The 17,692-nt window shown below is 37.1% G+C and overlaps 1 protein-coding gene across 1 annotated transcript in view; it reads left to right on the top strand.

The window, feature by feature from the left end:
* LOC146002593 (osteopetrosis-associated transmembrane protein 1) overlaps positions 1 to 17,692 on the top strand; it is a 43,254-nt gene that overhangs the window by 4,742 nt on the left and 20,820 nt on the right. Inside the window, exons 2-3 of the mRNA XM_083140539.1 lie at positions 6,430 to 6,595; positions 9,491 to 9,605. Of these exons, the coding sequence (XP_082996665.1) occupies positions 6,430 to 6,595; positions 9,491 to 9,605 (281 nt within the window). The remainder of the gene's footprint in view (positions 1 to 6,429; positions 6,596 to 9,490; positions 9,606 to 17,692) is intronic.

Genomic DNA, 17,692 nt, shown 5'->3' with positions numbered 1-17,692 from the left:
CAAACAGAAGCTTGCAGCAGTGGTTGCCTTGTACAAGGCAAAGAAGATGCCCGCTGAGATTTTCAAAGATCTAAAACATCTGGGCATTAACAGATTATTTGTTTATCGCATGATCAAAATGTTTGCTGAGACCAATGGAATTGCTGACCGTGTTAGAAATGGTCGTCCCCAGTCAGTCCGAACACCAGCTCTCGTCAAAGCTGTCATGGAGCGAATTTGATGGAATCCCTGTCGCAAGAAGTTTCTCCTTGCAAAGTAGATGAATGTGTCTACAAGAACAATGTGCCGCATCATTAACAAAGACCTTGCACTCAAAGGTTATCGACGAACAACTGGACATTTCCTCACAGCAGACCTCAAGTGTAAGCGACAGCGGAAAGCAAAGGCACTCTTGCGCCGGCTTGGTCGAAACGGCCACAGAAGAATTATTCTTACGGACGAGAAAATTTTTCATGTAGAGGAATCCTAAAACTGCCGGAATGATCGAGTGTATGCTTGGAGTGCTCAAGAAGCTAAGCAGAAGAAGAATGTATGCAGCTTTCCCATCATCCTGCATCCATCATGGTGTGGTGGGGCGTTAGCTTTGAAGGCGTTACACAGCTGCACTTTTGCACAAGTGTATCAAAATACCATCTTAGATCCTGTGGTGAAGCCCCTCACGGAAACCTTGTTCCACGGAGAGGATTTGGTGTTTCAACAAGACCCGGCCCCAGAACACAAAGCGACAACCACCCAGCGGTGGCTCAGGAACAATGTGCCCCACTACATAGCAGCTGATGATTAGCCCTCGAGCAGTCCTGATTTGAACCCACTGGACTACAAACTCTGGCCTGTGTTGTAAGGCAAGGTCTGTGAAAAGCATCACCCTAATTTGGAAAGTCTGAAACGGACCTTGACGAAAGCAGCCACTGAAATTCCGATGGAGGTGATCCGTGCTGCAATAGATGCATGGCCAGACAGACTTCGGGCTTGTGTCAAGGTAGAAGGTGGCCATTTCAAGTGAATGTTGTATTACTGTACATCTGAGAGGAACAATAAAGCTCCTTGACCTTTCAGTTGTCTACTCCCTGGCATGTGTATCAGAACTTATGGCACAACTAGGTATTAAGACCAACCTAATTGCTTGCGAAAGTGTGGAGGTAGAATTTGAATTCGAAATCTACCAACAGATGTTGAATTTAGCAGTTGTTAATATGTTGCATTTTTCCTTTAATGTTGTGATAAATAATTGAATATTTTAGATGTTATATCACTCAGAACAATGCATGATATTAAACTTGACATCATCATGCAGTGCATTTGAGAAGAAACGGTTGAATATGCATGAAGTCCGACAAACAGATTTGTAGGTTATAAGGAAAAGTGTGAGAAGCCTTCTTACAACAAGCAATATTTTACATGCACACATTCCTCATATGATCATGATAATCATATCTTGAATCACTTCGACAATGGCCATGTGCGCAATGCTTACCCCACATGTTTTCAGCACAGGATCTGATCTGTTTGCCAGAAATATGTTGGTGACTATGATTTTGTGCAATTAATTGTGGGGGAAGTTGTTTGCTGAATACCATCCATTAACCTTTTGGATCCCAAGCGTCTCGATCGAGATGCTGTGTCAAGGTCGCAGTTTTTACGTTATAACTTTTCTATTTTCGGCTAGAATTTCGATTTTTTTTATATATTGTTCCTAACACATGTATTTAACAGAAATGTTTCTTGAACCTTTTTTTTCTTCATGAAAATGGAGGTGAAAAGGCGGGAAAAGGGACTTCTCTTTTGCGTCTCTTTTCAAGGGAAAATATAAATTTAAAACATTTCAACAATTTTTTAAAATAATTTTTGGGGTTTTTCTCCCTTCCCCCTCCATATATATGCCAAATTTGCATAAATTTTGCATTTTGACATTTTTTCGGGGGGCGGGGGAAATGCCATTTTTTAAGAAAAGTATTTTTGAGGGGATTTCCCCCCTTTCCCCCTCCATATGTACGCCGAATGTGCATAAATTATATATCGTCTGAATCTGTGATTCATTCTGCGTACAACGGTATATAGTTCATATCTCCAGGGCAAATAGTCTCTGAGCTAAAGTCATTTCAAGGTATCGCTGCATTTTGAAGCTTGAATCAGTGCCGACCATTCCTTTTGGGATGTACAACTCAAGTTACATTGGTCATATGATAATAATGCAAATATTTTTGTGTTCCTTACATGTCAGCGATCATTTTCATGTGCATGTCGACACTGTCATGTACTTTTTTCGAGGGGGCGTGAGGGGGGCGAAACCCCATTTTTTAAAAAAAAAAGTATTTTCAGGGCATTTCCCCCCTTTCCCCCTCCATATATATGCCGAATTTGCATAAATTTCATATAGTCTGAATCTCTGGTTCATTCCGCGTACAACGGTATATCACTCATCTCTCTAGGGCAATTAGTCTCCAATCTACACTCATTTAATTGAAACTCTGCATTTTGCTCAAAATCGGCTCGGGACCGTGAGGCTTACTTGTGAAAATGGCCTTGGGACTCAAAAGGTTAAGTAATCATTTCCCGTATTTATACACAAAAATGAAAATGTTATTATTTGTTAGCATGATAACTGTCTATTTCTGTAATAATAACAAGTGCAAATTTTTCTGCTTTTTCATACGCATTCAACTAATGTGTATCTTAATTTCAAAATGCATCAAAGTTAACTGTTATAATTTTTGTGAAGATTTTACTAAAATGTATTACTAAACATGGCAAAACAATGTAGGTCTGTATAGCATTTAATTAATGATATATTTTGGTGCGACAGAAAATAAAATGTGTTAACATAAAGTTATGGATCAGATGACAACCTATTTTTGTAACACATTGTGACAAGTTGAGTCCGTTGGACTCATTTATGTTTTCATGCACAAGATTTATGTTTCGATGTAAACCAACAATAGTATACATTTGTTAAATTTTATTATTATTGAAATCTAATGATCTGTTCAAATTCATCACAGATAATATTTTTGCTCTGTCCTATAAAATATATGATCTTGTCACTAGTGTCCCCAAGAGAGGGGGTGCTTTTAACCAGTAATCAAAGAAAGAAACACCCTCAAATACAGGAAAAGATGTCAAAATATAGGATTGACTACTAAAAAGATTTAATCTCCCTTACGAAAAACTTGGGCATACCACTGGATCGTGTAATAATATTGGTGGTCTGTATGTAGTTGTACAATGTGCCATTTATATCTTAAACTAGAGTCATTTTCATGTTCAGAAGACACAAAGGGCTCTTATGGGCAATGCTTTTCTTATGGGAAATACGAGCGCGCTGTTGTGAAATTTCTGGATTTACAAATTTAGCTTAAGTAAAATCGATACCTGCAGTTTTGCAGGAAATTTTGTAGAGAATACGATGGTGAACACAAAAAACTGGTAACTTGCTTACATAATTTTAGATAAATTAAAAACACAAATTTTCCGTGAAAACACAATTTTTGCATTGTTTTCATTCCTAACGTTGAAACATACCGTAAAATTGAAGCATTCATTATTAAAAAAATTGACACTGTTTTTTAATTGTCATAGGTGATGGTGGTACTCAGAATTTATCAATACTTTAAAGCATATTCGCATTAAAAGATATTCAAATAAAGTATGTGGAGATTTTTTATATTCGTGCAGTAGAAAATGTCGTCTCTGGCCATTTTTTGTTCTGTAATTCCATGTAAAAACTTCCAGCAACAAAGTTGTGGAGAAAATAATGAAATTATTTTTTATAACCACTCAAAGGTTCCCAGAAATATTACTTCCATGCATTTGGAGTTTCTTTTTAACCCGAACCACGCGCGAAGTAAGGAGACGTTGTCTGGCCATCTTGAGCCGACTCACCGCAGCATTCCGGCTATCACCACCAAGTTTTCGAGTTGTTATTTTATTTCCATTCAGTAAAAATATGAACTTCATGCAGTTTGTTATAATAGAATTGACAATTATTTCCAATGCTGCTGTTGTGAGCAACATTAGTGCTGTCGCAAATACACGTTGTTTTCGTTTACATTACTGTCGACATTAATACTGAAATGAAGATCACCTTTCAGTTTCCAACGTACACATAAATTCATAGACACCATATTAACCTTTGAAAGGCTTTCCAACACGTGACAAAATATGGGGCTTCAAGATAGAAATATGACATGCCTTGCTTGAGTCATTCACGTCTTATCAGTTCACGTGGGCCATAACTATTTGTTTGTTTGGGTTGCAACTTGAATTTAACCCATGTGCCAGGTTCCCCTTACTTGAGTGAGAGATCTACTTTGGTCTGTTTAGACTTTTTCCCTCTCCTGAAAAAGTGTTTTCAGTTGTGTGAGCTCTCAGTGATTTTTACTTTTTTAAGTGATTTCTGAAGTGTCATATTACACTCGCGTGTGTAGTGATCGCAATGGATCATAGTAAAAAGGGTAACTGTAACGTTCACAGTATAATATTAATATTAATAATTACATATAATTATCATTATATATACAAAATATGTAACACCTTCATTGTGAAGGAAGGTCATCATTTCCTGGAGACATGAGCTAGCGCTGTATTGGCAACACTGTGCGGTTTCTCCATAAGCGCCGTTGTGTCTTCTGAACGTGAAAACGACTCTAGACTAATTTTCTGAGCTCTTGAAAGTACAGAATAAAATGTGTAAGAAAATAGTTTTAATGGTTGGGATCTGGACTCTCCTAAGTCTATTCGAATTAAAATGCTTACTGATGTTCAGACTCTGAAATGTAACCTTTGTCAGAAGAGTTTCAGGACTGATGTTGTAAAGAATAAAATATTGAACTTGCCAACTAATGGTCTTTGGTCCTGTCAAAGTAGTCCCCTCTGCTATCTACACACAGTTGCCGGCATGTCTGGAGGTCCTGGAAGCAAGCAGAAAAAGCCTTTTCTGCAATACTTCTCCACACATGTCACAGTCTTTTGTTGCTTCCCTTTCAGCAGTATTTTCACATGAGAAAACAGAAAGAAATCACATGGTGAAAGATCAGGAAAGTATGGAGGGTGTAATAGACCAGGGATACAGTGTTTGGTCAGATATTCCTGTACCAGTACAGCAGCAGACCAGATGCCAACAAAATGCACATCCCTATTCAATTTCAGTACATCTGATATCATGCGAACAATAACATGTCAGTCTTCTCAATGTAAGTTCCTCACGCTGCTGTTAAAGGTCAACCTGATAGTGGATCGTCTTCCACTGAGATCCTGCCTTCCACTGAGATCCTGCCTTTCTGAAATCTCTTGTGCCATTTAAACACATTGCCTCTCAATAATGCCTGGTCACCATGTTCCATGTTTCAATAGGTGATCCCTAGCTTAACACAATTTAATGTATACTCTGTGCCCCAACTGTGCATCTATCACATCATTTGTGTACCTCCAACTAAATGAGCCAACACGACAAACAGTGTGTTGCTAGGCACAGTCCTGCCATGTGATAGTGGTTATGCAGACCACTTCCAAGGATATATGTACATTCACAGGCTAGATTCAGAAATAAGAAAATCAATCCCGTAACTTTTGTGACGAAGTTACTGGAAATAAATGCTCTCTGTAATAAGTGTAAGGAATTGTTTACATTATAAAAGTGTAACTGTGAAATTTGATAAGCCAACAACCGCAATAGGAGAGTGGGTTGCATGGCATGCTTTGATGCCAGGGGTTCCAGGTTCAAATCCTGGCCTGGGCATGGGTGTTCTTGAGTGTTCCTTTATAATTCCATGATATCCTCACTCATTCTCATCTTCGTGATTAGCCAGAAATGAATTAAAATAAACCAAATCCATCAATCAATTGAAATTTTGTAAATTTTCCTCGATAAAACAGTAATTAAATTTGAACTTTGTAGTACAGGAGCTACTAGGGATGGACGATGTCTGAAATTTGATATCGCTATGTATCGCCACAGACTATACGATACAATATTTTTTCCATATCGTGATTTCAGCGATATATTGTCCCCATAATATATATCGTCAAATATTGTGATGATATATTGCTGACACGATATATATTGCTGACATTATATATATTGCTAAAACGACATATATTGCTGGCATGATATATATTGCTATAATATCATGACGATATATCACCAACATGTTATATATATCACTAAATATCATGATTATATATCACTGACATGATATATATTGCCAAAATATTGTGATGATATATTGTCTAGTTGATATCGTGGGGACAATATTTTTTTAATAACACGATATATCATCTGGATGATAGATCGTCCAACACTAGTAGCCACCCTATTAAAAATTATGAACACATTTCCAGGTGGAACTGTCTTTGTCAATTTGTAAACTAAAAGCCTGTAAAAGAAATACATAACTTTATGTAAGGAAAGTTAATTTGTTTATTTTATTTTAGGTTTGCAGCAATCAACAAGGAATGTGATGTTTTGCTGACAGCGTTTGCTTCTCAAGCATCAAATTACACATACTGTGCAGTTATCAATGCTCAACCTATTCATTTTTGTGAAAATTGTGTAGCACAATATATAGAAACTGTCAGAGCTCACCAAAAAATTGTTGAGGTAAATCATTTTTTGTATTTGCCTTCTCAGTTAATATTTCATGGATGGTGCAAAGGATACTAAAGGAGATATAATCTAAGTTATATTGTGATTTCACACAATATTATAGCTTTATACATACTAAGATATATGGTGGAACTTAAAGACATACTCATGCCAAGATGTCAAGAACTCAATTTTCAGTTAGCACTCTTTGGACAACCACATGATATTATTCTTCATCTTGATCAATAATTTACAGCTGAAGACGAAGATAACAGCTGGCAAATTGCCCTTTCCTTTTTATTTTATTTTATTATCATAATATTTTTCCATCAATATAATTTTGAAGCAATTCAATTTTACTGTTCGAACACAGGAACCCTTATCAGTTGCAGCCTTGTGCACATGAAAAGCATTTCTGGATGCGGACTTTTCAAGCCTGCACTTTCCAAACGTGCAGGGACACAATAAATAACAAAAAATCATAGCTCTAGAACTAATTTTCATAGAAAGATAAAATAGTTCCCTCCCCCCTCCAGGTATGACAGGTCTTTTATCAGAGGTGATATTTATACATTGTACCTCTCAACAAGGACAGTTAAATGACGAACAAGAAAATCAAAATTTAACATACAAGTTGGTATTTGGCTTGCTTCTGTGGTTCTTTGCTTCTTTCTAGCTCATTAAAAGCAAATATTTATTTGTAGCTAATCACATAAATTTTCCTGTTTTTACCCAACTTCCCTCTTTTGTAGCTTTGTTATCCATGGAATATCAATCTCAAAAATTTTTTTTACAGGTACTCTTTATGCTGTAAATATAAAATTTTTACTAGGAGATACACCAGAGATATTAGAGCTCAAATTTTGAAAAAAAAGAAAAAGAAAAAAAAAGGTATTTCCAAAGAGCTATAATCCAGTAGCATAGCTCAAATATTTTCTGCAAAAACTTTGGATGTATGTGTATCCTTTAAAGAAAATTATTGCTCTGATATTACATTACTTCCCTACTAAAAAAATCCTAAACTTTGATTTTAATTCAAAATTGAATATCAGTTTCAGCCATTTGTATTAGAGATAGTGCAAAAAGGTACACAACGTAAACTGTACTGAAAATAATATTTTTTACCCCAGCTTTCTATCATTTTACTTAGCTGAGTTATCAAAATTATCTCAACTGTCTGCAAAGGCCAAAAATGGCACAAGTCATGAAACTAAAATGGCCGCCATTTTCAAACAAAGTCAAGTTTTAGATAAATAATGCCTGTTTTGAACTAACCTTGCATAGGGGTTACAAAATATATTAATATTTGAGTGAACTCTTGGCATCCTTTAAGAGGACCTTTTTGTCCAATGCATTACTATAAATATAAAATTCAGAACATGACTTATTCTCATTCACTAGAACTTACAATATGCTTTCCACTGTCGTTAGTCCGTTTTTTGGTACACTGAACAGTTATCATATTTTCTTCTTTTTTATTCTTGGTAACATTGCTAGTCTGAAATATTACACTTTTTATTTCGTGTATCATTAGAGCAAGAACGCTACTTTCTGTTTAGAATGTTGACCAAGAAAAGAAACAAGTGATAGCTGTATTAGAACCAGAACTGCCTTTGCCAGTCGTGAGTCGCTTGTTATTCGACTTATCGACAATCGACAATGAGCAGTTCTACGTCAATGTTAATGTGAGGATTGAATGGTAAATGGTAATTGGTATCCAATTAGGTTATTAATTTCTTGTTGTATAAAATGATTTTGAAATTTGAATTCGTTATTTCTTTAGTTAAATATGGGACAAATGGGCATCCCGAGAACATTTTCCGGAATACTGGGACATTTCTTTAAAAAAAGGGGACAATCCCGTATATACGGGGAACGTCTGGCAACCCTAATTGGCCTTTGCAAAACAAAGTCAAACCTTTACTGCAAGCATTTCTGTATAGACAAATTAGGGAGCAGTGGTATTAATGGGATAACTTTTAGCTGTAATAATATTTTTGTTAGATGAAAAGGACAACTAATGCAAGAATAGGTGGAGGGGTTATTAAAGGGAGGGGAAAGGAGATCTGCAAAAAGCAAATCACATTATTAACAAGAAACATGAAATCAAGAGTGTAAAGAATTTATAATGTTAACATACAACTGGAACACAACATTAAAGAATCCTTATTAATCTATAAAACTGGAAACAATTGATTTTCTAGAGCTGTTTCTTTACCTTGTTTGCAGATATAAGGGAGAGTAAAATGAAAACCTTCATTTGTTTTTGTTTCTTACCTATTAGATTTCTATATGTAGGGTTGCACTAGTTTGCTTTAACACAGACCTATTGCTGATCTATGTATATTTTGAACTTTGAGTTAGTGCCTGTATACCTTAAGAAGAGTAAGTCTTTGGGGTCCACGTGCAGTCACTTATGAGCCACTGCGAAAGCCTTTCCACCCATCTGCCTGCGAACTGAGGCCATTGTCAAACATTCTCCTCCATTAGTAAACTTGCTGGTGTGGTAAACATGCACAGAGATATTGAATTTTCATTTGCCAAGAAATTACCGTAAGTTTTAGGCTGGTAGAGTGCAAGAAACCACTCCTCTTCACTGGTACAATAGTGTATAGGAGGCGCCATCTTCAAAATAACATAAATAGCATTTTCAAGATCACTTGATTAGTGTTTCAGCCTTGAGGTCATTTTGTAAATAACAGTTGATACCGCATGTAAATTTTAGCTGTATACAGTCTGCCTTGCAATTGTTATTGGACTTTTAAGGTTTTCGTTTGACTCATGTAATATATTGTATCAGCACAGGGTTCTTATTAGAGATTCCTGCTTAGAAGTATTTTTCCATTCTCTTGTAATGAAAACCATTGTAAGTGATGTGATGAAAGTTATTAAAATGTTTTCACATTGCAGACAGATTCACCGACCAATCCTTGTAAACAGGAATTGACCAACAGAGATCGTTTAGATATAGTAGAAGGAGTGTTCCAGTATGGTACAGATCTCTGGAGTAAAGGACGGTGTGACAGTGAGTAAAAGTTCTTGATATGTGGAAACATGTTTGTTCAATCTTTAGAAGCAAAGTAATTGCTTTAACCTTCAGTGACCGGCTGGTACACATGTGTACCACCGCTGGTATTCAGCTCAAACCAGCTGGTACAGGTCTGTCTGTTTTGTTTATTTATACACATAGGAAGGTATCACATACTCAAATTACAAGACAATGTATATCCATTGTTACCATCATTAAGAAGCAGAGTTTGAAAAAGTCCTCCCTCCTGTGCATATTATCGGATACGCATTATAAAATGGGTTTTAACTCCTCAACTTCTGTTTTTTACTGATCTCTTTCATTTTTACCTTTTTACATGGAATAATGAGACCAAAAGAACACTTTAATTACTTGCAACAATTAGGGGTCAAGGGGGAAATGTCCAATTTTACAAAATTATGACTTTCTAGAATGTTACGTGATTTAATTTTCATGGTGTATGCAGCAAACGTGGTTTTAGTATTATAGTATTACATTTGTGAAGTTTGTTCTTTCTGCATTGCAAATTTGAATGATTTCTGATTAATTTCGATGCCCCCCTCCTCGATGGCACAGTACAGTAATATCATCGTCACCTTGTAATCTAGGGGTGTAATCAAGGTTCGGTACCCGGTGGAGGCACATAGTGGTTCGGATACCTCTTTAAACTGTAGGTCTAGTCCCGATTATCCTTACTGTGCATAAAGTGGACTTAAAACACCAAATGAACCAACTAACTGATTATTTTTGAAGGCTCAAAATACCAAATCAACTAACCAACTGATTAATTTTGAAGGCCCACTGCCTTCATTAACTGAGGATGAGATGGAGGTGGTAGTGTGTCACTGCTTTGTTTGTTCCCAGCCAGCAGTAGTTCCATTTTTTTCCATGTGGCGGTGCTGGTGCATGCTTTGAGCTGGCAGCTGTTTTAATTTCCATAATCTGTCTGCGTTGCAGGGTGGTGGCTGGCAGGATGGGTCGTCTGCTGAGCTGTGTTGCTCGATGCAACTGGTTCGTGTTCCTTGGATGGAGAAAAGGGTGACATGTTATTTTCTTTTTGTGGTGTGAGATTTTTTGAAGAATGGGGTTTGTTTTCTAGGTTTAGGGCTGGTTTCTGTTTGATGATGGCATGGGTTTCTTTGATGTTTTCTATGAGACGATGAGAACCAAGAAACATGCACCAGCACTGGCAGACAGGAAAAAATGGAAGTACCCATGCCGGGGAACAAACAAAGCAGTTATACACTACCAGCTCCATCTCAGATAACACATCCTCCATTAATGAAGCCAGTGGGCCTTCGAAATTAATCTGAAATTATGGAATAAGAACTTTGTACTTCAAGGGCCACAGGTGAATCTTTCTTTGCAGAGATGACCTGTTCGTCATTTGCACAACACACACACTCAGTCTGAGCTCCTCTCTGTTGGCAGTCCGTGAATTTCCTTCACTCTTTGCCATTCCTGCAGTTGGAGAGTGTCTATTTGTTTCTTTTGTTTAAGATTGAAGAGAAACTGAATACTGGCATAGCTAGATAAGGAAAACATAATTTTAAGATGTGTTTTGACTTTAGTGCAGGTAGGCTTCTTTTGTATTACATGAATCTACAGAGATAAGAGTTTGGATCATTTTTCTGATGCAACCAGAAAATATATACGGGGACATCCAGAAAATAAGTTCCAGCAGCATCCAATCTGTTTGTGGTGTTACTAGTCTGAGCACGATGCACATATGCAGGCAGCAAGAGGTGGTACATGAGTCATCTGTGCAGTTGCATTGCTGTGAAGGCAATTACTATCAGAAAGATGACAGCTCTAATGCAGTCCCCCATTCTCTGCAAGGTGTGTGCAAAGATTAAATACATTTTTCATGCTCAAAAGTGGATACCGGCAGAGATTTACTGGCAATTGTGTGAGGTGTCTGGGCATTAAATATATATATTTTTTAAGTCCACCTGATGCACAGAAAAGCTAATCAGCACTGTGCCTACAGTTTAAAGTGGGATCCAAACCACTATATGTCCCCATTAGGTATCGAACCTGGACCCCTTGAATACAAGATGACAACATGTGTGAGGTGCAGACCAGATGTCATGAGCGATATTGATGCAGACAAGTTTTTGAAAACTTTTTATGTGCTGCCATTATACGAAGTTTAAAGTCTGCATTTATCAAGTTGTTGTCACTACCAATGTTGGCTCTTCTTTTATTTCTACATCTAGGAGGGATGTTCCCCATTTATGGATAATACAAACATGGTCAATTTGATTTGCTGTCACATGATCAGATGACCATTCCACCTATGATTAGATCATTTTCTTGACAAAGATCTACAAATAGCTGGCCATTTTTGTACATTTCCCCATGTCCATGTCTACTCCATGCCTCTTCTGTAGTCCTTCCCACATTTAAATCTCCTATCAAGATGCATATATCTTTTTTATTTTGTACTAGTATTTGTTGCAATCTTAAATAAAATTCCATTTTTTTTCTGTAATATGTGAAACTTCTGTTGGGTCGCAACACTGTACTACTTAATGTTCCTCTCCTATGTTTTAAACTGTGCAGTTATTACCCATTCAGAAGCAGAATCCATTCCATTAATTTTTTATTTCCTACCTTACTCAGCAGCATATCTACACCATCTCTATGTTGTTGTTCTCTTCCTGAGTATTACTTTGTATCTCTCCAAATTCTTTTCACCTCTTTTCACCATTTCACAATATGCTCAATCTGCAGGCTCACGTTTGGGCTACTGCTTGCTGAAGCCTACCATTCATTCCTACTATGTTCTCACATTCCAACACCAAATTTTCGTGTTAACCTTTTATGCCAAAGGTCATCATCTGAGTTAGTTCGGCTATTCTTTGTGAGTGTGCTGGTTATTAACCCACAGCACCTGATGCTGGTGTTCATGTCCAGATATTATTAGAATAATTCAATCAAGAAGACAGGTGGGTAGGCCATGTGGCATGAATGGGAGAGGAAAGAAGAGTTTACAGGAATCTTGTTGGGAAACCTGATGGTAACAGACTTGTAGGAAGGCCAAGACGAAGATGGAGGGATATCGTTGAGATGGACCTAAAGGAAATTGGTGAAGATTGGAAAAGATTGGATTGATCTTGCCCAGGATAGGGACAGATGGAAGGCTTGTATTGCCGCAGCCAGTGGTCGGAAGTAGCGTGCTACTTGTAGCATCGCTACTGTAGCTAGCTACTAAATTTGTAGCGGTACTACATTTTTTAAATTGTAGTTGTAGCGGTAGCGAAGCTACAAAATTCCTGTAGTTGTAGCGAAAATTTCGCTACAGCTACATTTTTTCTCAGCATTTTGAGGTAATTTTTTAATGTGGCAACGGTGTCAAAAATAAATGACAATATTGCTTACTTTTGCAAGAGACTCAAAAAGACAAAGTCCATTACATGCAAATACAGATAATCTAGATTATAAATATCTTTATATCGCAGATTATAAATAGCTGCGTAATGTATTTCATTAGCATCTGAATAATTCTAATATCCAGATAACTGACTTTCCTATATGAATATATTCAGGCTAATAGCCATTTATTTTAGCTGCATCGCTATTTTGGGGAGAATCATGCCGCATTTGCTTCACTGCCACGAAAAAATGCCCCGTTTGTGCCACCCCTGCAACAAATCCTGTGGATATCGATGGCATAACAGACAGCAAAATATCGATAATTACTGTGTAAAACACAACTTACAGTGCAAAAACGGGCGATCCATTTTCTACTAATCTGACAAAGCAATAGTGCCAGCAATCAATGGTTCAGTACGTTAACAGCATTGATCATTGTCAGTGTATAGGATCACACCGGCAGGAAATTATTGTTACAAGAACGATTGTTTCTGGAATTACAATTATTTTGGTCATGATATTTGTTCGCAAATTTGAAAATTACAATATGTTTAGAACACTCGGGTTTACACATCAGTTTCCTCAATATATTTTATCATATTGTAAAAAAAAACGTACAAGTTATTGACTTTCCTGCAGAAATGACATTTTTTTGTTAAAATACACAGTTTTCAAATTTATGTATTTTTCCTACTTTTGCGTCCCTTTCCTGTAACTTTTTCTAATCATGGCAATGAGGATGCATTGTTTATTTAGTTATTTTCTTATCTAAGGCCGTTTTCTGCCACTTTTGGCTAATTGTGAGAATGAGGAAGAATGATGAGTGGGGAATGGAGGAGCAGGAGGATCCCATCTTCCCAACTAGGAGTCTTTCCTAGTGTTTGTTTTGAGTCCACTTTATGCACAAATCAGCTGATCGAGACTGATACGAACCACCATGTGCCCTCCGCCAGGTATCGAACCTGGGGCAATTTGAATACAAGGTGACAATTACAATTTCCACTGTGTCTTCGGGGAAGCATTTTCAACAGAAAGACTTACGTAAAGCATTGTTCCACCTGTTTCTCATTTATACCATTAGAAGCATCCCCCAGCTATCCTCAAGGTTCGAGCAAATATCCGCCATCCCCCAAATAACATTCTGTTTAAGTTAAGAAGATTAAATTGCTACATATCACATTTTTATCTTATTCCCATTTTGTGCAACACGTTCTAGTTAATTTCGATACATGTGATATTCTTCCAATTAATTTTAAAAAGAAGTCTGTCACATAAATATTTTTCAAATGACAATCGGAACATCACGGATACGTGTAAGACCTAGTTTTTTGAATTGATATGCTACTTACAAAGGTACTTTATTCTCAAACACTTTATTAAAATTATGTAACTGAAGTAACACTGCTATAAAAATTATAGAATGAAGGGAATCATGGTAATAAATAACAGAATCTATTTTTCAGTACGTACAACTATCATACTAGGGCTTCTTTTGAATAGCCATATAGTTGTTTAAGTTTTTAATACAGAAGTAGCGCAAAAGTAGCGAAGTAGCGAGTAGCGAACAGGAGTAGCGTAGCAAGCTACTTTTTGGTAAATGTAGTTGTAGCTGTAGTGAAGGTACATTTTGGAAGAGTAGCTGTAGTTGTAGCGAAGCTACTTATAAAATGTAGCGTTCTGATCACTGGCTGCAGCCATAAACTTTCGGTTTATGAAGGTTAGAGAGTTAAATGCATTGCCATGAAAATAGGTGGCTTAACAGAATAATATTGCGCTGGTGCCACATGTGGGAAAAGCAAAGTGAGAGCAGGACAAAAGTCGCTGGTTCCCGCGCACTGTGTGGCAATGACAACCGGGCTGCGTTGCCTAATTCAAGTGTCAGACCGACCTCTCTCTCCAGGGCACTTTTGTGTCATCTCTGACCTTTCGAGCAAATACTGTCAGTTTGTATCATGTGGATTACAAAAACCAACTCTACAACAAGATCTTTCATTCTCTTAAACCTCCGAACCCAAGGGGTTGTGTTCCGATGGCAACCAGTGCAAACTTCTGCCACAGACCTAATTTCATGGCCGTGCCTTAAGTTAGTTACCTGATCCTGGTGCTGCTACCTTGGCCTCCTAGCAGGCTGATTTTGCATAGGGGTTTCTCTCTTAACCTTTGGAGATCTCTTCTCACCACAAGGCAGCAGAGACCAAGATCTGTGTCATGTTTTCTTCTTTGCCACATCTGTCGTTGAGGACCTAGCTGCACCCAGGCAAGTTCCTACCATCCAGATCTAGATGAACCAAGCTTTCTTAAAGAGGTGTTACCAATGTAGGTTTGTCCATCTCCTCTGTTGCTGAGATGACCATCCATATTTTTTCGCCATTGGAGGTGTGGACCTGTAGGTTGCTTCATAGTCTGACTCTTGCTAGCCTGCCTGGCATGTGAAACACTACCCGTAGAGCTATGCTACCACCAGTATAGCCTAGCATATCTTCAGAGCATGCAAGCCCACCACCAACTACAAGCTCATGCAATCACTAGGTGGAGATATTAATAATAGCCTGAAGTATATTCCATGTTATGGTGATTAGTAGTGCTCGGAAGTTGATGACCTAAAATATGTAAAAAAAAAAAGGATCAACAGAACAACCTTAAAATACTTAACAAATGACTTAATTTAAAAAAAAAATACCCAAAAATAATTTTTGCTCTGAATATGAATGCTTGATTTTTTTAGTAGTTGAATAATTTGAAAACTCGTTTGGTGGTTTTAGCTACTGAAGCAAAGGGATAAAAGCAATTATGTGCTAATTCTTTATTTTTAATTCAAGGTTACATAAAATACACCACAAGGTTTTTCTGTACCAGTCATTCACCTGCTTTCAGAGTGGACTTTCCATGATACAGTAGACGGCCAGCATCTGAAAATACAGTTGTGTTTCGCGTTCATAAGATTATATATTTTTTAATATTATGACTAATTTTACTTTAAAACCACAGATGAAAGTGATAACAGGAGCCACTAAGGGAACCTCAAACTAGGATTCACACAAACTATTTTAAGTTTGCTGGAGGAAAAATAAATTTACCACAATAAACTATTTAATGCATTGACAAACATTTCAGCTAAAATGAATTCATGGCGAACTTGTTGAAAGAACCATGTCAGGAAATTGAAATATGTAAGTTATGCTAGGAAATGCATTTAAAATTCACTAGACAACAAAGGAGGAGAAAAAAAGCCTCAAACATGAAGAAAAATGCAATAAAGATGATAAAACATACTGAAAAATGACCTAAAACCCAAAAGAGGCTGAAAAATGCAATATAAGAATAATGTTTTCTGGTTCTAACTGAAGTGAAACAGACTACTATGAGGTTTAGCATTGTTTTCACTTCCGACGGCTAGTGATTATAATTTTTCTTGACCTTTAGGCTTTGCCATTCCAGATATATTGATGATTGTCTGAAGGTTGGCAAATACATGTACCATGACGGAAACTTCTACCACCATACATGAACTGTTAGTACGAGGTGCATTTCAAAAGAGGGCCGATTGATTATATCAAACAAGAAAAGAAGTGTAGCAACATTGTATTAGTGGTCACAAACACTACATATCCACTTCATTTTTACACATAGACATCATTATTTTCCAAGCACTTTTGGAACCGTGGAAGAAAGTTTTTTTATACCTTCTGCATAGAAGTTTGCTGCCTGGGAGTTCAGCCAATCCAACACTACTGTTTTGAACATCTCAGTTTCTTCAAATTGCTGAGAGACAAGCAACTTTTTGAGGTGCAGGAAGATGTCATAGTTACTTGGTGTAAGGTTCGGACTATTCAAGGTGTGATCAAAATGTTCAAATCCGAACCCTCTGAATTATCTGGAGAGTGAGGGCATAAGTGTGTGGTCTCGTATTGTCTATGGCAGTGGCGTGCGGTGCTTAATCAGGCAGGGGAACAGGTGACACTTGCCCCCCCCTCCCCAACTCCCATGCCTGTCGTAATATAATACACTAAACCAAGTAAAATTCAACCCTTGTTGAAATGAACCAAATAAACATACGAAACATATGTTAAAAATTTTCAGAAGTGACATACATGAAGCACGTTAAAATTATGAAAATTACAATGTTAAAGCAAATATGATATAATGTAAACAAAACATTAAAAACAAAATTGTTGATGCACAACAAAGGAAAAATTAATAAAAGCAATTTATGATTGATCAGAAAAAAAAATGTTTTGTCGAAACCGGTTTCATCTCTCCATTTGTAGATTAAGTTGATATTTTTTTTTCTAGAGTTGAGCATTGTAATTCAAACGTCCTTAATGCAATAATGATAATCAGATGGCTGAGTTTTTTCATGACGTCCGCTAGATTTGTAGAGATTATGACAAAACCCGAATTGTTCCAAACTCCCTTCTCGGGAACAAACAGGGACAACAAAAATTTGCCACTGGAAGAGTATCCAGTTAATCATTTTGCAGAGTTGTAGTAACTTGTTTGAAAATGCCTTGTGTACGATTTCGTTTTAGTTTCTAATTAGGTTAGGATAGGTGTATGTCTGCTGTCTTTTCTGTAAAGTTCAATGTACTAAAAGCTTTCGTCTTCAGCCGGTCGATCATACAACATTCGCAACATTCGCTTTCTTGTCCTGCACTGCACTTGTCTTGCTGGTGGAACAGGTGGATGCGAGCTGTTCCCTCGGAAGC

Source organism: Lepisma saccharinum, chromosome 18 (genome assembly GCF_977018435.1).
Source record: "Lepisma saccharinum chromosome 18, izLepSacc3.1, whole genome shotgun sequence".
NCBI lineage: Eukaryota > Metazoa > Arthropoda > Insecta > Zygentoma > Lepismatidae > Lepisma > Lepisma saccharinum.
Note: the sequence above shows the minus strand (reverse complement) of the source record. Positions and strands in the feature narration are given on the sequence as shown.